This window comes from Spinacia oleracea, chromosome 4 (genome assembly GCF_020520425.1).
Source record: "Spinacia oleracea cultivar Varoflay chromosome 4, BTI_SOV_V1, whole genome shotgun sequence".
Taxonomy (NCBI): domain Eukaryota; kingdom Viridiplantae; phylum Streptophyta; class Magnoliopsida; order Caryophyllales; family Amaranthaceae; genus Spinacia; species Spinacia oleracea.
In genome coordinates, this window is record NC_079490.1 from 179,620,020 (window position 1) to 179,641,368 (window position 21,349).

At 34.6% G+C, this 21,349-nt stretch overlaps 2 protein-coding genes across 2 annotated transcripts; one reads left to right on the forward strand and one right to left on the reverse strand.

Annotated features, from left to right (window-relative positions):
* Nucleotides 1–2,633: 2,633 nt before the first annotated feature.
* On the reverse strand, nucleotides 2,634–4,420 carry LOC110788013 (cytochrome P450 76AD1-like). The gene is made up of 2 exons (XM_021992647.2): nucleotides 3,533–4,420; nucleotides 2,634–3,276 (listed from the first exon to the last, which is right to left on the reverse strand). Exons 1-2 carry the CDS (start codon nucleotides 4,418–4,420, stop codon nucleotides 2,662–2,664), a joined length of 1,503 nt encoding a protein of 500 aa, XP_021848339.1. The 3' UTR covers nucleotides 2,634–2,661.
* A 2,259-nt stretch (nucleotides 4,421–6,679) lies between these two features.
* LOC110788014 (protein TUNICAMYCIN INDUCED 1) lies at nucleotides 6,680–9,275 on the forward strand. The gene is made up of 3 exons (XM_021992648.2): nucleotides 6,680–6,991; nucleotides 7,360–7,710; nucleotides 8,322–9,275. The coding sequence occupies exons 1-3, from the start codon at nucleotides 6,866–6,868 to the stop codon at nucleotides 9,144–9,146; spliced, it is 1,302 nt and encodes a 433-aa protein (XP_021848340.1). The 5' UTR covers nucleotides 6,680–6,865; the 3' UTR covers nucleotides 9,147–9,275.
* The last annotated feature ends 12,074 nt before the right edge of the window (nucleotides 9,276–21,349 follow it).

A 21,349-nucleotide genomic window follows, 5' to 3' on the forward strand; every position in this document is an offset into this window, starting at 1 on the left:
GAGAGATGAACCAATATGAGAGAGATAAACCAGAGAAACGAGAGGGGTTAATCGCCATTTTGAGTTCAAAGATCCGAGGAGAGAGAAAGGAAATACGAGGAGAGAGAAGTGAGAATGATGAACCAGAGAATGATTGAATGACAATACCCGTGAATCTTCTCTAAAAAAGAATATTTTATCTTCCTTCAAAAAAATAAAATAATATTTTATCTATTTTAAATTAATAAGAATTACTTTCTTTTTAATCTATTAATCCATTTTAAATTAATTCGAATTAATTTCTTTTTAATCTATTTAATCTATTAATACCAATTACTTTCTTTTTAGAGGAAAAGAAAAAAAAACATTAAAGTAAAATATTAAATCTATTTTAAATAAACACTTTTGTTTTGCGGATAAGAAAAACAAAACCATCAAAATAAAATATTTAATCTATTTTAAATTAAAACTTTCGTTTTAGAGGCAAAAAAAGAAGCATCAAAAAAATTATTTAATCTAATTTAAACTAAAACTTTCGTTTTAACGGAAAAGACAAAAAAAAGCATCAAAATAAAATATTTATTTATTTTAAATTAAAACTTTCAATTTAGCGGAAAGAAAAACTCGATTTTAATCTAAGTAAAACCTTAAAATAATCTAATACTCTGACCACATAAATTTCTGAATTAATTAGCTCATGTTGTATTTAACATTAAAACATATTTTTCAACGTTCATGAAGCCTAATGGACGCACTCGGGTGATGGAAAAAGTCATGGGTCATGGAAAAAATATTCTCATTCTTCGGAAACAAAGCTTTTCCTGGATGATACCTTCACCAACTGGAGATTTTAATCTAGAACTTTCTTATACTGTTACTCTGTTAGTTATGTGTTGCATATCGATTAGGTGGAGGAGTGCATATGGTTAAGCAAGTATATTGCGAGATACACATCTTTTTTTTTATGTTTAATTACTTTATTTCAGTACGGAGATTTTATTTTTCATTGGGATATGTTCATTTGTAACAAAAATAATGTTAAATTTTTCAATAGCTTTAATTGGTCATACGATTCGATTTTTCGTCATGTAAGGCTACGAGTATTGTATGACCTCAATATCGCAAAATATGGACTTTGCGAATGATTTTTAGTGCCTAATATTTGTTAAATCCCGCACGCATCGCGTGCATAAAATACTAGTCCCAATAGAGCAAACCCTGAAAAACTTTTAGTTTGAATAATTTGTTGAATTTATTGTCAAGGAAGGGGATCCTACTACATGTACACATAGTGTACAAAGCATCTTATACACTATGTTTTTCTATTGATTAAAATGACATATTTATTGTCTTTCATTCTCATTCTCATATTTATCCCAATAGAGGTTATGTACTTGTGTCAGTTGTGTGTATACAACTATACACACACATAGGAAATTAGGAATAAATATTCATTTAAGATCGTTTTACACAATTAATTAGCTTTAGGTAGTATGCTGACAATTTAGCATCCTCTATTTTCAAATTGATTACTATATTTAAGTTGTATTGCTTAATCACGTCACTTTAGCAAGGCGTAAATTATTCAATTATTCTATACATCCTGCCCCTTTTAATTCGAAGTTCATAATAGTTTGTCTATCTTAATTAAGTAATTCTTCTGGGTCCACTAGCTTGATTGATGATATTAGCTAAAATTCATGTACAACCCCTAATCTTTTGGTTAGAAGATGAAATTCTTTCCACTAAGTTCACACATTGCTCACATTAATAATCGAAAAAATTCGATGAATACAACCCCTTCTTTTTAGCACGGAGTAATGGAGTATGGAGTATTACAATTACAATAGATCAATTACAAATTAAACATATTGATAGGACTACACCCTAATGTATTCGGCTGATAATAGCAAATCCAGCTTTCTAGAGCTTAGCTTAATTCTAATAACAAAAGGTCTTGCATGCACAAGGTGTACAATAAATTTATTGTGCACCAACATAACTTTTATCCAGTTTTCTCTAACTTTTATTCAGTTTTCTCTAACTTTTATATTATTAAAAGAAAAGTTAATAAATAAACATTTTAAAGTGTTAAATGATTAATTTTATACATTATTAGTGATTTTAACGAAATATTTTTTTATTAAAATGAAAAATTTTATTACTAAAAAGTAGATAACACTACAAGAATTTGTATCTTTAACGACAACCTAATTACGACGGGTCAAAAATCCCGTCACAAAAGCCCTTTTGCGACGGGCTAACAATCAAACAAAGACGGGAACAACCGTCGCAGATGTATTTTACGACGGGTTAACGACGGGATTTTTCATTAACGACGGCCCCCTTTTATGACGGGTTCGCGACAGGAAATCCCGTCATTAATCAATGATTATTGGCCTTTAGCGACGGGATATCCCGTCGTTAATGGTACAATTTTTTGTAGTGTAACTTTTACATATATAAGGGTAACTTTTAAGCATTTTACGTCAATTTTACAATATTTATCGTATACCCCATGTAAATAAGAATTTGTGTTCTAATAAATAATTATAATATATCCTTAAAAAGTAATACTTTGCAACAAAAGTATATAAAAAAAAATGTAACAAAAAACGACTCCTCTTATATGAATAAGTCATTAATTCCTTTATTTGACCTTATCATGCTTGCATAAAAATATTATGAATTCCTTGGGACAGGAATAACCTTAAGAGGCACAACCTTTTGCAGCGTGATCCCAAACTTCTCATCCATGTCTAAATCATTAACATTCATGCCATCTTCAAGTTTCCAGTCATAATTGTGAATAAGTGTAGCCAATATCAAATTCAACATTCTATATGCCAAACCAAGTCCAGGGCATATCCTTCTTCCAGCTCCAAATGGTAAAAGCTCGAAATTTTGTCCTTTTACATCAATATCACATTCTAAGAACCTGTCCGGTATAAATACCTTTGGATTTTCCCATACCTTTGGATCACGACCAACGGCCCAAAGGTTCACGAGGATTTGTGCATTTTTTGGCACCGTAAAACCATGAAGCTCTACCTCAATGTTCGCTTTTCGAGGCAGGAGAAATACCGTGGGAGGGTGTAAACGTAATGTTTCTTTGATAATGGCTTGTAAGTAAGGTAGTTTTAATATGTAAGCTTCTTGAATGCTTGAACAATCTTTTTCAAGAGCTTGTTCAATTTCGTGTTGAACTCTGCCCATTATTCTCGGGTTTCTCACTAACTCTGTCATCGCCCACTCTAATGTGCTTGCGGTTGTGTCTGTTCCGGCATTAAATATATCCTGTCATTAATTAGGTTTATTAATTTATCACATCAATGTAATTGTAATTAGGTATATAGTAGGTGGTTCTTTATTAATGTGATCAATTACGTAATACTACGTACGTAGTAGTATATTAGCTAAGTTATAAACGTAAATTAAAGAAATTAAACTTAACTTGAAGAGCAAGAATATGGCTAAATCATACTTAGTACGTAGTCCATAATAAGAAAGTCTACTCATGTATGAAGAAATATAAGCAACACGTACTACTCACCACAAGTAGATGATTGATCTCTCCCATACTCAACTCATTTTCGTCGTGGAGGTTAAGAAGTGTGTCGAGAATGTCATTTGTTTGTTTTGCACTTGAACCATTTTTTAATCGAATTTTCTGCCTTTCTTTAATAATGTCCTGGAATACATCAATGAGTTGATCAAAGTAAGCAGCCAAACGACGCCGTACGCCGAAGGGATCAACATAGGCAAGAATAGGGAAATAATCAGCATAATTTGGTTTGCCAATTTCCTCCATAATATTCCACATGAGTTGCTTAAACTCTTGGGAAGCACTTGACTCATGGCTTGCCAATTCCACTGAGAAAAATGTGTTTGATAATAAATTTAGCGAGGTGGTAAATGCGGCCCTCCCTATGTCAACCGGTATCCCTTTTATAGAGCAATCTTGCACGTACGCAAGAAGTTGTTCCACCTGGGCTTGTCTATGGGCTTGACTAGCGTCTAGTCGTTGATTGGAGAGCAATTGGACGGAAGAGATCTTCCTAAGATTCCGCCAATTAAGGGATATAGGCAACCACGACATGGAGAGTTTGTCATGGTCACAAGCCCGAATAGAATCAGGAATGGTTCGATTAGCAAATGCTCGATCATGTTTTAGGAACATTTCTTCAGCCACATACGAAGAAGACACGACAATTGTTGTCACACTTCCTAGCTTTAGGCTGATCAAAGGGCCGTGAATTTTGGCTAGGTTGGCAAAGGACCGATGTGGCTTTTCACCGAGGTAAAAAATATTGCCAAAAATCGGGATTGGTTTGGGTCCGGGTGGGAGCTTGTGAGATGAAGGGGTGGTGAAAAAGGATTTGAGAAGGTGAAAACACACAAACATAATAGAAAGAATGATAACAAGTGTTGTGTAATCCATTATTCATATACGGTGATTCGTTTTTACTTGAAATATGCTAACATGCTAAAACAAAAGAGATGATTAAGGGAAAAAGAAAAGAAAGCTTTAAAAGAATTTTATGACCAAATGCGTAGACAAGAGGTTTATTATTACTTTGTTAGAACTTAAGAGTAATTGCTAGCTGACTAGCTGAGTGGTTAATGCATGAACATGTCGCACACACTATGTATGTATACACGTAAACGTAATACACCTCTATTAGACGTAGGAATATCCGCTGCAATGTGGTTGGTTCAAAATCAAAATATTGTTAATAATTTAGGCCACGTTCTCTTTATTTTATTATTAAGTTAGTAATTACTCACTCCATCTCTAAAAAATTGCCCATAAAACAAAGTTTATGTTATTAATTTTTTGGTGTAAAAAGTGCACATGGTACGGTTCCACAAAAAAAAAAACTGATACGTGATTATAAAATAAGTAACCCACTGCAAATCGATCATTTCGGTTTCAATTTCTAGTGTACGATGAACATTAAGGAAAAGAGGAAGTATATGACTTCAGTAATCTCATGCAATTAAAAACACACTAGCTAGTGATTTAACTAGTAGAAAAAATTTGTAATGCGTAAATTCCTCTTCAATAGATAAAATAATTTGTGAGAGTACATGGTTTAAATTAATATGGAGTGCCGTCAATATTTTTTTTTTTTTTAATATGGAGTGGTATTTAGTTTAACAAGTTTAGGGTTTAGGGAGCCTTAATAAAAGATCCTTTTTTTGAGAGAGAGAAAAAAGATTATTTAATATAAACGAGCCTTAATAAAAGATTCTTTAGTCGATATAACGGGTCTCTTTAATATAAGAGATCATAGATTACGGGTCTCTTATGAATCAAATGACCCACTTAAAATTAGAGGGAAAAATGTAAGAGACCCGTTATCTGATTTAACGGGTATTTAGTATATGAAAAGGGCAATTTCTTTCCCATGAAAAATAAAATAACAGAAATAAAAGACCCACTATTTAACTAAACGGGTCTCTTATGTATTACAGGACCCACCTCCTTCGTACAAAACAAATTTAAATAAAAAAGACCTATCGTTTAACATAATGGGTCTCTAGTTTAATTCATTTGTCACCTTTGCAAAGCTAGAATTGACCCTGTTGTCTTTGCTCTTTCTTCCCTTGACTCATATACAAGGTTTCCGGGAAAGGCAACCATTGTCCATTAGCGAACTAATTCACATACTCACCACCACCTGCGAATCGCACTACCACCGGAGAACTACGCTACCATGGTGACTTCACTACCACCAGCGACCATACCATCATCGCTAGCGAACTTCAAATTTAGGTTTTTTTTCTCAGCACTCTCACACTCTTCACTCTCTTCTTCTCTCTAATTTTTGTTTCGAATTTCAGAATTTCTTGTGTGTTTATTCGATTTTAGATCTCAATTTCAATTTGTAATATTTGCTCCAAGTTAGGTTTTTTTTTTCTTCTGATTTTTTCAACTTCAATTTCTACGAAGTTGTGTTTTCCCCCTGAATTTCTGAAATTTCAATTGCTGCGATTTTGTGTTTAAATGTTCAAGTAATTGCGATTTTGGGTTAGGTTTTCCAGTTTCATGGGGAAAGTATTTCTTCCTTGTCATGTTTGTGGACTTGTTCTAGCTATCAGCAATATGTTTCTGGGAAATATGCTATTTGTTGTACAGACTGCAAAATCTTTGTTTTGTTCCTCTTCTCCTTTCCCCACCCTCCCCAAAAAGATTATAAAAGATAGTCGAATATAAAAAAGTGTAGACTGAATAAGTGAGTTAAGTAGAAAGTTGGGGTCTAATGAGTAGAAAGTTGGGGTCCAACCTTTCACAATTTTCACCGTTTGGGACCTGCATTTGTTTTTCACCTTTTAGGACCTAGTGTTCCTTTTTCGGCCAAAAACTAACCAAAACAAATAAAAAGTGTATCCCTTGGGCCAAAAGTTGAGTCCCTTGTTAAATACCACGTGGTACGACGACATTGATTTTTTTTTATTTATATTATTCAAATGAAAAAATAAACTAAATGCAAGCATTAATAATAACGTGAGCCTGGTCCATGCCAGTGGGATTGATAAAGAAAAGGGCCTAACTTACCTTAAAATTAAAAAAAAAAAAAACATGAACGAATTAACCAACTTCAAACCACCTAAAATAACCCCCAGATTTTCTCTCTCCTCATTAAACAGCAAAGCTAAGCCAATCAAAAAGTACCACCAGTCCACCACATCACAATCTCTCACCCCATTGGACTTAATTTTCCCGTCACCACCTCCCTAGAACATTCTTAGAACAAAAAGTCTAGAACTTCACCTCCGTGTAACAATATTTATTTCGTAAGGTCGATTAATCCTTAAAACAAAAATAAATTTCCCTCTTTTTAAAAAAGGTACATCCAAATCTTCGATTTCTGCAACTTTAATGGCGTCCTTTACCATCTTAGGAGCTCTAGCTTCGGCTATAATTGTATCAATGGCGGTTTTGCCTTCTTCCTCTGCTCTCGTTTCATCTCCCGACGTCAATCCACCGTTTCCGAAAGCGATTTCTGTAATCTCTCTCTCCTCTTTGTTCAATGTGTGTTATATTGTTTGATTTAAGTTTAATTTTTTTGGAAATCAATTAATGACAATCTAGAATTGGAGGTTTGATTTTGTTTGATTTTTACAATTTGATTGATTGATGAGCGGATTGTAAATTTGAAGAAACCGAGTTTAATCAGTTTCTGGAAAATCCTAATTTTTTGATAAATTGTATTGTGGATTCATTGGTGTTGGATTTGGTAGAATCAAGGAATTGGAAATTTTGTAATTGGGATATTAATCAGGATGGTTTGTGAGAAAAGTAATAATTTTCAATTTTCGCAATTTGTTCTGGTCTATATACAATTGATTAATTGTAGGCTGTTATTGTTTTAGGATTTGAAGGAAGCTGTAGTGAAAGGATTAGGGTTCCAGACAGATGATTTCAAAATAACGGGGTTTGATATGAGGGATACGTTGGTGGGGCATTCAGTGGCGTATGAGTTTGATGTCGAAATCGACAATAAGGTACTCCCAGTGAAGCTTTTGGAGGATGTGAAACGATGGGAATATGTCGATTTGCCAATATTTCGGGTGGAAAAGCCTGTTAAACCAGGGGAGGAGAATGGATTGATTGAGAGGAAGATGATGGAGGAAAATATGGGTCCAGTTTTAGCACCCTTTCAGCTTGCAGGTCCTATGGAGCTCTGGATTCAGGATGCCAAACACATGAGGCTCTCATTGCCGGTAAGCCTTTTTCTTCTTTGTTTCATTGACTTCTAGTGATTGGTAATTTATGCAGTTAGAATTTATATTGACAAGTCCATGTACATTGTTCCTGCTATAGGAAGATAGCATCAGGAAAGACAAAATGACAGTTAAATGAACTAATTTAGTGTTGATTGATTTCTGCTCGATGGCTAGGAAAGAACACATGATAGGTTCCAAGTTGCAATGTGAATTGAACTAATTGATCTTTGATCGAGCTCTCCTCGATGACTAGGAAAGAACACATGATAGGTTTCAAGTTGCAATGTACTCCGTAATTTTGTCCTGTCCCTGTATATTTGATTATTTGAAGTGTGTTTTTGCATTTCTCTGTGAAAACTAAACCAATTGTAGTGTTTGCTAAGAAACTGTTTGATATATGAGGCTCATTTGACAGCATGTATGGGAACTGAAACAGGTCGAAAAAGGTGATTCATAGCGCGTATCATTTAAAACTTTATGCTAAATAACCAGTGTCTGGTGATTTTTAGTTCCAATGTGCGTAAATTGAAGGATCATTGTTTCTATTTTCTTGTACATGCTATTCAATCTTTATGGATATTGATGACATTTATTCTGTTGTCACGCAGCATGATGTGGATGCTGGTGAATTGCGAAAAGTAATTCTTGCAGAAGGTGCTGTTGTAACAGTCAAGGGTGCAAAATCAGTAAGCTTGCGCCAGCCTCTTGAACTCCCACTACCCTTGAACCAAACTCAAAATGGTTTCGCCTCTGGTCTCCTCAGTCTAGCACAGCACCTTCACCATGTTTCTGGTTCAAAAGGTGCTCCCCTTCTCTCTCTTCGTGTTGTAGGCCCTACCTCCCTGGCATCTCCTTCTCCTTCCTCACACTCATCATCCAACCGCTTGAAGCTGAAACGCCTTGCTCCTGGTCTGGTTGAATTGTCTTCACCATCAACTAACAAACCCGTTGAAATAGCCACTGCCATTGATATCCCAAGTGAAGTTCCTACTCTTCTAACACCTGAACAATTTACCACATTGTGGCCCATGTCCTCTTTGAATGGTTCAAATTCAAACTTGCTTGGTCTTGAAAAATTGCTCTCTTCTGTGTTGGGGCCTAAAGCCAACAAAAAGGGTTCCTTCAGGCTGTTAAAGGCTGATGTTTCTGCTCAGACGTACTTGAAGGTTGGATTCAAGGTGGAGAAGCAGCTCCAAGAAGGAGATGGGATCAACCTGGAGGGCTTTCCTGAGTGGAGGACAAAGCCCGAGAAGGTGAAGATGCATTTCGAAGCCCTTGCTAAGGTAGAGGGGGATAGAGTTATACCCGAAAAAGTTACACAGGTTCATCCTGTTATTTTGGAGGATACAGTGGCTCCTAGTGTGTTGTTAGGCAATGTAACAATGTCGAAAATGCCAATATTTCATCAACCATCAAACCCACTTACCCTGTAATATATACAACTTCACTCAAGTACAAAAATATACATTGATCAACAGCTGTAGATATGAGATCCTCCCCTCCCTGTATATTTTACCGGAAATTATACGTACTGCTAATAGTTTCATCTTTTGATTGTTTAATTTTGGAATGAGCATACTCTCGTACGTAGTGTACTGATGAATTGATGATACAGGCTGTAGCACCCTATGTTACAATAACTCAGATCAACGACATTAAAAATATTTTCTCCTTTTTTTAGTTGCAATAAGGCCAACAATTTCCTATGTTCCAAGATATTAAGATAAGCCATGACTTGCAGTTTGCAGTTTACGGCTTTAATATTTTGTAAAGATGAAAGTTGATAGACAGATACAGCACAGATTTGTCTTAGGGCGTTAGGGCAGTGCAGCTGTGCAGGGCATTAATGATGCCAATACACCTCCAGAAAGAACGGATAATCATTACTCAAATTCCAACAAGTCCATAAGAGTAAGGTAAAATCGAGTTAACCTCTTTGTCGGGGTCTAAGTTTTACAAAAACTCACCAATTAAGGTCTCATTTTTTTTGTTCAATAATTGGGATTTTGGGACCTAAGGTGATTTTTAGTAGTTTAACTTACCTTTAACTCAATGTTGACTATTCAAACTAATAAAATAAAACCCGCCAAAAAAAAAACTAATAAAATAAATCAAAAACAAATTATAAGACTTATGAGTTAATACGTAGTATTATTTATCAATTTGTCAACTTTTTGGGGGGTTTTTACTGGTTAATTTTGTTCGCCTTTAGATTTGAGTTAATGAGTACTCGTTAATTTTGTGATATTTTGTGAGAATAATGATTGCAATTAGACAATTTTTGTGATTTTGTATGATATTAATGATGCCAAATATTTATTGTTTTTGTGTTGATTTAGATTTGTTAAGTTTGTTTGATTTTTTTTATATATACTTTGTGATGTTTATACGTTAATCACAAAGGTAAAGCATACTTTTTGCGTGATTTCTAAATTGTTACAAAGTAAAATGACGTTCGGCCATTGTTTCGAATGATGATGCTTTTAAAGGGGTGACGTGCAGTGGGAAGTATGATAGATTGATACAGAGTACATAGTATTTTTAGGCTAGGACTTGTATACTCATTTTCTTTTTAAAAAAAATTGGTCGGATCGGATTGGGTTGTGCTATTTGGGCCCTGGCTGAATATGACATATTTATGACCCAACAACCGACCAATTTCATTTAATTTTGGGCCCGATCCGCACTTGACACGACCCATTTTATAGGTCCGTGTTAAAACATTCACGGGAACATTTTGGTTTTGTTGGGTTTCCATGTTAAATTATGTGTATATTAGAAATTAGTTACTTAACATTTTCTGATTAAATTATCGCTGAATTGTGAACTATAATGGACGAACTCCATTAATAAAGGAAATAGAAACTGAAGTGGTGTTGTTAGTTTCCGATAATGTATGTTCAAGAGGGGGGGAGATTAGAGGGGTAAGAATAACAAATACTCCGTAATTAATTAGTTTTGTACTTTTGCAAAAATAAAATGTTATTATTATATTTCTTACCTCAAAGGCTTAACATTTTTTTAATCACCGTAGTTGTAACACCCTGATAATTCCTTGCTTTTATAAAACCATTTTCTAACTTTAAAATAAAGGAATTACTAACATATTATCGCCGCCGTGATAACGGTTAAGGCTATTAACAGAATTACGCAGTGGAAATAACTAACTAAAAAACATAATTAATAGTTAATGGCCTCCATACAAATTGAAACCATAACGACCCAAAACCAAAACATTTAACAATCCAAAATCCATTAACTAGCAGTTTAAATAATTTAAGTAGTCGTGACTAATAAAATAGTAGAGTTTATTATGCAGAAGAAAAACGGCGCTCAAACTCAATCCCATGCTAGATAACTTCTCTCGCAAGTTATCTCTACAAACCTGTTATTTAAAACCTACTCCCCAACAACGCAAATGCAATGGTGGATCATCGTAGGGTCATTAAGGAAAAGGGCATGACCAAAAGAAACATGAAGCACGAAGTCAGCGAAAGCTGAGTACGAACAAGCTAGAATGAAATCCTATTCTAACATGTTTCACTCAACAATATAAATAATCAACATGCAAAAGATTTAATTAACAATCAATCATGGAGACAAGACTCGACACTTGACACGACTCTTGACTCATAGATTTATTAAGATAAGTTTCGAACGGGCCTAAAAGAAATATCCATAAAAGGAAGGGTGTTGGGAGCCCACCAAACACCAAAATAAATCAAAGTAACCAATTATCGGACCATACCGACATAATTACAGCGCATAAAAAGAATGAAACAACGTCTTGTATCATTCGTAGGAGTACACGTTTTCCGGCAAGACTCCCCCATTGTTCATACTCAAGGTATATACGTTTCAAGAGTTTTGAAACTTGTTCTGGTTGCACTTTACGTTAATTAATATTTTATTCACAAGGTGAACTCAAGACACAACAACATGGCATGTAATAAAAGCAACCAATTAACCAAACAACACTCTTCTTTTAATTCATTAGGACTTGTGATCAAACATACCAGACTCAAGTACTTAGTTCAATTAACATAGATTTCCCAAACATACCCTACAGACGGGGTAGAACAAATAGTGCAACGAGGCACGAATACATGGCTCAACATATGCTAGACATTACGTACAATAGCATAATAATAATCCCTTGCATGTGAAACAATCATACATGCATAATAATACTTGAACAACATGCTTGACATTAAATTCAACGATTATAAATAATAACAACATGCTTGTTCACGTAGGATTCATACGCACCACAACTCTCGTGTGTGTGTGTGTGTGTGTGTGTGTGTGTGTGTGTGTGTGTGTGTGTGTGTGTGTGTGTTGTTGATTGTTGATAATCAAATTGTATACTTTGAAACTTTTCAAATTTCAGTTTTTAAATTGTTTTAATTATTTAATTGCGATTATTTAATTATTTGGATTATTTAAATTGCTGGGAACGGTTATGAACACCGTGTTTTAATACTTAGTATTTGAATTGATGAGATTGATTTTAATTCAAAAGAATTATGATATATTTAAGGGTTAATTAAAGTGTCAATTTTTAAGGTCAAAACATGATTTTATTAATGACATATTAGTAGGATTGCAATTCCGATTGTTCAAGCGATTGATTCACATAATTTAATGACGATTTAAATTATGGGAATCAACTTAAATTTTCAGATTTATTATTAAGCTTTAAAGTGTTGATTTTAATGATTTTAAAGCTAAAAAGTCAATGTTTTTATGCTAGGACTTGAGTTGACTATTTGAGACTATTAAATTGACGGATAACGATTAATTTCTAATTAAACCAAGGGTTTTAGATTCTTAAATAGTTGCTGGAAATTTAGTTAACATGATTACAGGCCCGGCTATTGGGGGGTCCAACCGGAGCTATGGAACAGGGCCCCAAATTTTTGGGCCCAAAAAATTAAATTTGCTGAAAAATAAAACTTTAAAAAAAAGAAAAGAAAAGTAAATGCATCCTTCTTCTTCCTCGTGACTGGTGTTGTTATTGGAAGAATCAAAGGCAAACCTCTTCAATTTCTCTCTCTTTCCCATACTTTGATTCCCTAAATAATTAATCATCTTAATTTTCTCTCCAAAAATACTCTAATTAACTGAATTTATTCGTTCTTCCCCTATTTTTCTACAATTATGAAAAAATACTTTTCATCTTCTCTTTCAAATATATCAATCCATTTAATTCCTTTTTTCTTAAACAAACAACCTAAAATTAAGGTGTTCAACCATCAGAATTAAAGATCTGTCAAGTTTCAAATACCCCTAATTTCGATTTTTTTTTTGCAAAGGGCGAAAACGGGTTCAAGATCTCCAATTCATCTATATTTTTGGGGTTTGACGAGCGTTCAATCAACAATTATGTCTATCTTAAATTTTTACTTTTATTGATTTTTATGTAATTATTGTTTGATTTATCAAATTTTGTCAGATGAAAGAGGATTCCTCTACATTTTGTTTTAAAATCTGTAATGTAATAGTAATATGTTCAGTTAATTTCCTTTTGAAAAAAATTTAGGGGCCTCGTAGGAGCTTCGATTTTAAAGCTAGCACAGGGCCACCAAATTGCCGGAGCCGGCCCTGCATGATTAATAATTAAGTTTCTCTTTTGTGTTTATAGGAGTTGATTTCTAGTGAGTCGTGATTCGCACAGTGGCCCCGTACTTAGGTATTCCAGGTACGTACAAGACTAGGTGACCACCCATCCCATGAGGACTTTATGAAGTATATTGGATGCGAATCATGTGAACTTATGTGTTGGGAATTCATGTTTGATGTGTAGACAAGCATGTGGGAATTATTATTTGATCTATGTGAATGAGCATGTTATGAATTGATTAATGCTTTATAGATTCTGTTCAACTATCATGTTATGGACTTAGATAATCGTTGAATTATGTCAAGCATGTTGTTCGGATTGGTATGCATGTATGAGTGTTGCGCATGCAAGTTATTATGATTATGTTATAGTACGGGATGTCTAGCATACAATGAGCCAGTTGAATATTGCCCGAGTGCATTGTTTATTGTATTGCCTCAGTGCATCGTTTATTCTATCGCAAGTGTAGAATACATTTAAGAAGTTTATGTGAATTGAACTAAGGACTATTCGTGCTAAGGGCACACCCCGCTTGTTAACAGGCAATGTCGGGTTATCTCAAACAGTGTTTTTGAGAAGGAACAATGGAGTAAATTCACTTGAGTCCTATGTTTGATCACAAGTCCTAAAGGATTAAAATGAAGTGTCATTGTTGAATTATTTGTTTGTGTAATTGTTGAATTACTTGTGAGTTATGTCTTTGGGTGGAGTCTTGAACATAACATACTAGTTAACATAAAGTGCAACCCGAATGAGCTTCAAAACTCTTGGAACGTATATACCTTGAGTATGAACAATGGGGGGAGTCGCGTCAGAGAAACTCGTACTCCTCGAATGATACAAGACGTTGTTTCATTCTTTTGGTTATTCGCTTATTAAATGCGCAGGAATTTCATCGGTATGGTCCGACTGTCGGTAGAAAGCCCGACTCTTTATTATTTGGTGCATGGTGGGCTCCCAACACCCTCAGTTTCCCTCAGTGGTTGTTTCCCTCAGTGGGTTTTGTTATTATATTTTACCCGTTCGAAGCTAAACTCTTATTAACCAATGAGTTAAGAGTCTTGTCAAGTCTTGAGTTGGTCTTCATGATTTATTGGTTTACTTGAATGGCTTTTGCATGTGGATTATCTTTATTGTTCGAGTGAAACATGTTAGGATAGAATGTTATTCTAGCTTGTTCGTACTCAGCTTTTGCTGACTTCGTACTTCATGTCTTTCGGTCATGGCCTTCGCCTTAATGACCCTATGATGATCCATCATTGCACTTGCATTGTTGGGGAGTAGTTTTCAATAAGCAGGTTGGTAGAGATAACTTGCGGGAGAAATTATCATGGGAATAGTGTTGAGAGACTACTTCTTCTTTCGCATTTATAAACTCTATTTTTTATTTATAGTCATGACTATGACTACTATTACTATTTTTAAAACGATTTATTACTTTGGTTTGGGCCTTGAGAGTTACAAGTTATTTTATTTATCATTAACTATTTAATACATTTTGAAAGTTAGTTAATTTCGTTGCGTAATTCTAGTAAATAGCCTTAGCCGCAATGACGGATCTTTCAGGGGGCCAACTGGGGCCTGGCCCCCATGAAACCCAAAAATGTCAATATAAGCCCAGAGCCCAACAGCTTCAAAACCAACAAGTAGCGCATCTTCTCTTCTTTGGCTTTTAGCAATCCTAGTACCTAGACCTGTCAAACGGGTCGGTCGGGTCGGGTTGTGAAAAATTACTTTCGGGTTCGGGTTGAATCGGGTCGGTCACTTTCGGGTTCGGGTTTACAAATGCTTGTTCAAGACCCAGAACTTTCGGGTTCGGGTTGACCCAACGGGTTAAGAGTAAATGCGCATTATATTTTCATTAATTTAGGTGAAAAATATACAAAATATTGGCACAAATTAACAAATTTTCCTACGAAAGTTTATATTTTGTCAAATTCAACCATAAAATGGCGTATAATTCAAATTAAAATCATATTACACAGAACAATAGTAAAAATAGCGTGTTTTTTATGCTTAAATTTTCTCATAATCTCATTTATTACTATAAATACAATGATTTTCAAACGGTCGGGTCCAAAACGGGTTCGGTCGGGTTTTGACCCATTCCTTTTCGGGTTGCTCGGGTTCGGATAAAATCGGGTTACGGGTCACAATATCTTGTTCAGGACCCAGTATTTTCGGGTCGGGTTCGGGTCGGTTTTCGGATCGGGTCGATTTTTGACAGCTCTACTAGTACCTATTTATTTGGTCCCACTAACAACCCTTTCCTTTTTTAGTTTCTATTCTTTTATTATCCCCAAGATGTGACAAAACCCTTTTTTTACTGTTTAATTTTAATCAAGGTGTAATAACCGTTGATATAAGTGATGTTGGTCTGTAAAAAAAAAAGTGATGTTCGTACCTTAAAAGAAAAACTTTTTTGAGTAAACAATCTACTAATTTAGAAATATGTATATGTATATGTATATATATATATCCGATTCTCACACTAGCATAGACTCAAGTTCAAGTCCAAGCCCACGTAGTAGACCCAACTCAATTATTTAATCCACGCACAATTAGATATACAAATTATAATGCAATTAAATATGTCATCTTCTAATCCAACACTCCGTACTTTTTATGTTTGATGTTTCAACTCCTTTTGAGGATATATTATACTAATACGTGCATCGTATATGATATGACACTTCTACCATGTAAGAGAGCAACCCATTTAACCCTTGGACCATATATAAGGATTAAACAGATGGAACAAAGCCATCTTTAACCATGAGCTCGTCTCATATAAGACTGTTTGATACTTTCTCCCGTTCATTTTTATTCGTAATATTTGTCATTTTTATGTATGTCAATGCACAACTTTGATCATTAATATCTTTAATTAATTCTTTTTAAGAAAAAATTATAAAAAGTTAATATTTTGAAAATACACATTAAGACGAATCTAACAAGATCACACATAATTATGTTTTATCTTACGTATAAATCATCAACAATGATCAAAGTATAATATGTAAATAGTGTAGAAATCACAAACATTACAAGTATTAAAAATCGGAGAAAGTATTTTTTTCGGCAGAAACTGTTTGATGCTTGGTGACTAGGTGACGTACTAATGTGGCATGTGGTTTGTTGTTTGATATATACCACCTTCAAGTGAGATTTTTATATATTCTCTCATAATCGTCATGAGCTCATGAATTTATATATAGTTGTACGGGGTGATGAAAAAGGTCTTAAGTTGCGATAATATTTAATTGTCGCAATTTTATATGTCGGAGTTTAATGGGTATATATAGGTGTCACGTACATTACAATAAATTGTACTATTAACGACGGGAAATCCCGTCGCGAAAGGCCAATAATCGTTGATTAAGGACGGGATTTCCTGTCGCGAACCGGTCATAAAAGGGGGCCGTCGTTAATAGAAATCCCGTCGTAAATCCGTCGTAAACCTGTCGTAAAAGACATTTGCGACGGTTATTCCCGTCATTGTTTGGTTGTTAGCCCCGTCGCAAAAGGCTTTTGCGACGGGATTTTTGACCCGTCGTAATTAGGTTGTCGTTAAAGATACAAATTCTTGTAGTGGTAGGTTATACGTCATCAGAATATTTTTACTATGAAAATATGTAATTAAGGTAGTCGATATGAAGAAGGAAACAAATTAGAATATTAAGATTTTCCTATCTTTTTTTTCTAACATATATAATAGGTTATATAAGTTAAATATTTTAGTTTTCAATTTAAATAATAACACATAAACATGTTATGTCATAATTGTGACATGACTTAAATGTCGTATGTTGCGACCTTTATCATTTTCGTAGCGAGAAAGTTATAAACTAGTTCGAAATGGCAACGGGTCCTAATGTACATAAGCTGGAAATGATTCTTTAATTGTAATCGGAATTAATAATTTTTTTTCTTCCTAAAGAGATTGGCTAAACTAATTGGCCTAATACCCAAATGGAGTAATCGGTCCAAATTTGGTTCAACTCGAAGTGGATTAATTTGATATGCTCTACTCAAAGTGATAGGGAATGATATGTTTGGTTGGTAAATGGGTGGAAATTGTGTTAGGAAATTCCGGTTGAGAAAACAAAAGAAAAGAGTGAGAAGTGTAAAGTGAGAAATGTCTCACATTAGTAGAACATTAAACAATTGCTTTATTTATATATTGAGGGTATGAGTATGCTTCTTGTTTAATAAAGTAGTAGGTAGGCTTGGTGGACACACTCACATGCGCGTGTAGGCTGGTTGGGATGGGCTCGGGTCTTATGATGCGCAGTTGGGTTGTGGGCCTACATTAATTTTTTTCGTGTGCTTTTGTTCTGAGCAAATATTTTGTCTCCATTCGGATTTGTGAATGCACACAAATTCGGAGTTGTATTAATCTTAGAGGACGGCCGCTTTTGTTATACTACAACGGGAGGTAGCGGGATCGTCTTTTAAGACAGTGATATCCCATATATTATGGGACAACTATTCATTATATGTTCATCTGATTGTTCGTATCATCGAGATCAATACGTTTGCTCAAACTACATTCTTATAGTAACATAGTTCTTTTATTGTTTCAATATGCAAACAAATTGTTTGTCCAATATATGGTGAAAAACAATTTCCCATGCAATGCGAGCAACACACAAGTTTGACAAGTAATAACTACATAAGGACAAAAGGATGCATAGCATTAGCATATATACCTAAGATGGTGTTGGCGCAGTTAAAGATAGTTTTGAAGAAAGATGTATTGGATTCTTGAAGAGATGTAGACGAGTTATTGTTGTCATTGCTGCCTGCCGACGGTGTTGTAGCCTTCGCCGCCTCCAACTCCGTGAGAGTGGATATGCTGCCGCATTCATCCTTAACCACCCTCTCCTCAACCATCCTTAACTGTCTGTGAAGAAAGAAAATAAAATGTACTCCGTATTGTGGAAGGTTGGCAAGCTAAGGTTTATTTTTATTTTTAAGTTTAGGTTTACTTTGAGGACACATTTCCACGACCCACGTTACATTTAATTAACGTTAATTACACTTCCATTCAATGTTTAACTTGTTTATATTAAGGTTGAAAAATGTACAACCTACTACGTATATTTTTCAGCTGGCGGCCGGCCTCTACGAACTAAAGTTTCTAGCACTTATTCCCTTTAATTATTGCCAGCTCTAAAACTCTCCTACGACTAGTTCTCTCTTTTGGCTCTAGATTAGTAGGATCGTCAAATTGGGTCTTCGATCGGTTATGATACGAGTATAATTGATATAGATATAATCGGATAATGTTTTGTACAAGGTCATTATAGTCATGAGGATTGAAAGTATGATTTTTTTTTTTGGGTCACTTCAATTTTTGTCGGATATCAGTTATATTGGGTCAGATTTTGATAGCCTACGTCGTCTCTAGTCATAGATTGTACGTACTTCACTTGAAAACTTGTTTTTCATGGGGGTGAGGGAAAAGGCCATTGAGCCGGTTAACCACGATTTGGTTGGAGTGTTGGATTAGCCCAATTTATGGGTTAATTTAATCCAAATCAAAGTCAACCAAGAACGTACATACTCTACATACACTACAAAAAATTGTACCATTAACGACGGGAAATCCCGTCGATAAATGCCAATAATCGTTGATTAATGACGGAATTTTCTGTTGCGAACCTGTCATAAAGGGAGCCGTCGTTAATGGAAAATCTCGTCATTAACCCGTCGTAAAAAGACATTTGCGACGATTGTTCCCGTCATTGTTTGGTTGTTAGTCACGAAAGGCGCACACTCAAACTCTTGAACCACCCAACCTAACCCGATACAAAACCGAATCAACCATGAGTACATGAGCCAACCTAAGATAGGTTAGCCTCAACCAACGAACGTCCAACCCAACACGGACCAACCTAGACCAGGGTGCCCAATTCTAAGTTTTCTAACCCGGATAAGCCTAGTGGTCTGCCACGAATATTTAGAAGTTTAATTAAAATTCATATATATTGAATCTGATTTCTTAGGCCCCGTTTAGTTCACCTTATTTCTCCTGATTTGATCTGGTCTAGTCTGATCCAAAAATATTTTTTTCTGATCTAATCAAATCTTAACTTACTTTTTCTGATCTGATCTGATCTGGTCTGATCTGATTTTTCAGAATTAAGTTTAAACAAAAATCTACATTTATTAATATTAAAAGACTTACGTGTAAAATTAATGTTACACAAATTCTGATCTGGACATGATCTGTGTATATCAATTCTGATATATGCATGATCTATTCAGATCAATTCTGATATGGACATGATTTGTACAGATCAGTTCTGATCTAGGCACGATCTTTATAGACAAGTTCTGATCTGGACATGATATGTACAAATTAATTCTAGTATGGACATGATCTCTGCAGATCAATTCTGATCTTAACATAATCTGTACAAAGTCGATATCTAGACCAGTTCTAATCTAGACATATTGATTTTGATCATGACATTATCTTTACAAATCAGTTCTGATCTGAACATATTAGTTCTGTAAGGATCAGACATGATTTGTAAGGATCGGTTCTGATCTAGACAAGATCTTTGAAGATCTGAACATGATCTGGACATGAATAGTACAGATCAACTATGATCTGGATATTATCTGATCATACCGGTTCTAGTCTGAATATATAATGGTTCTAATCTGTAAAAATTACTCCCTCCGTCCCAGAGTAGTTGTTGCACTTTCCTTTTTCGTCCGTCCCAGATTAGTTGTTACACTTCTATATTAGGAATGACCCCACAATTATTATATTGTCTCTTCCCACTATTTTTTTTTGTCCCCACATCCTCTCTCACTCAATTAAAAATTTACTCCACTAACTCCTATCGCATCAACTTTTTCAATAAATTAATAATTGATAACCATACTACTACTTATCACATTAAACTGTGTGCCCAAGAGAGTGTAACGACTATTCTGGGACGGAGGGAGTAGTTATGATATGGACATGATCTGATCATATCGTTTCTGATCTGGACTTAATGGTTTTAATTTAGAAATGGTGAATTTGAATGTTTTGTTAATGTTTTTTTATGCCTTAAATAATAGATTTTAATTCCAACGACTACAACATTCTTTTTTATTAAAGCAATAATAATAATAAAATAATAATAATAATAATAATAATAATAATAATAATAATAATCTGGCATGATCTGATATTATCTGAACTTATTTTTTCTGATCTGAACTTATTTTTTCTGATTGATCTGATCTGATTTGGTTTGATCTAATTAAATCTGAAATAAGTAATAAGGTCATGAAATAAGGTGAACTAAACAGGGCCTTAGTCACCTTGATCTATCACTCTACCAATATTTTTTAATATTTTTTGGTTTGAATGACCCATAATGCAATACAAAAGGCCAAATAGAAGAACATAGATTTAAATCTTTGATCTGTTGTACACGGTCAACTTGGGTCCTCAGTTTTAATCGTGATTAGGCAAAGATCTTGTTAGTAGCTGTAAAAAATTTAGGAAAGTGCTGCTACACTACACCACGTAGGGCGTACCAAATGCATCAGTATATTCTTGATCTAAGAGCACTCCCAGCAGTGAGGAAAAATGTGTTCACGAGCAAAAATCGGTGAGGAAAAAAAAGCACGCATCCCATCAACAGGGAGACGAATAATATCTCACGAGCAAAAAAAATCTGCTCGCGCGGGGTTCCATTTTGATAATCAGCTCGCCAAAAATAATGGGCCCACCACTGAATTGTTTGAGGTGAAAAGTGGGTGATTCACGCGAATAATTGCCAAAGTTACCGTTATTTTTGGAATTTCCACTACATTCCAAAAAAAAGGAAGAGCACATGGCAGCTGTGATAAACAAATGGCAGCTGTGGGCCCAAGTGTTCAACCAATCAAAATATTCAAGCAAATTGTAACGACTATTTCGATTAATGGCTAATTTTGCGTAACAAAAATTAATAAAAAAAAATAAAAATTATACAAACGGTCATAAAATTTCAAGATCTA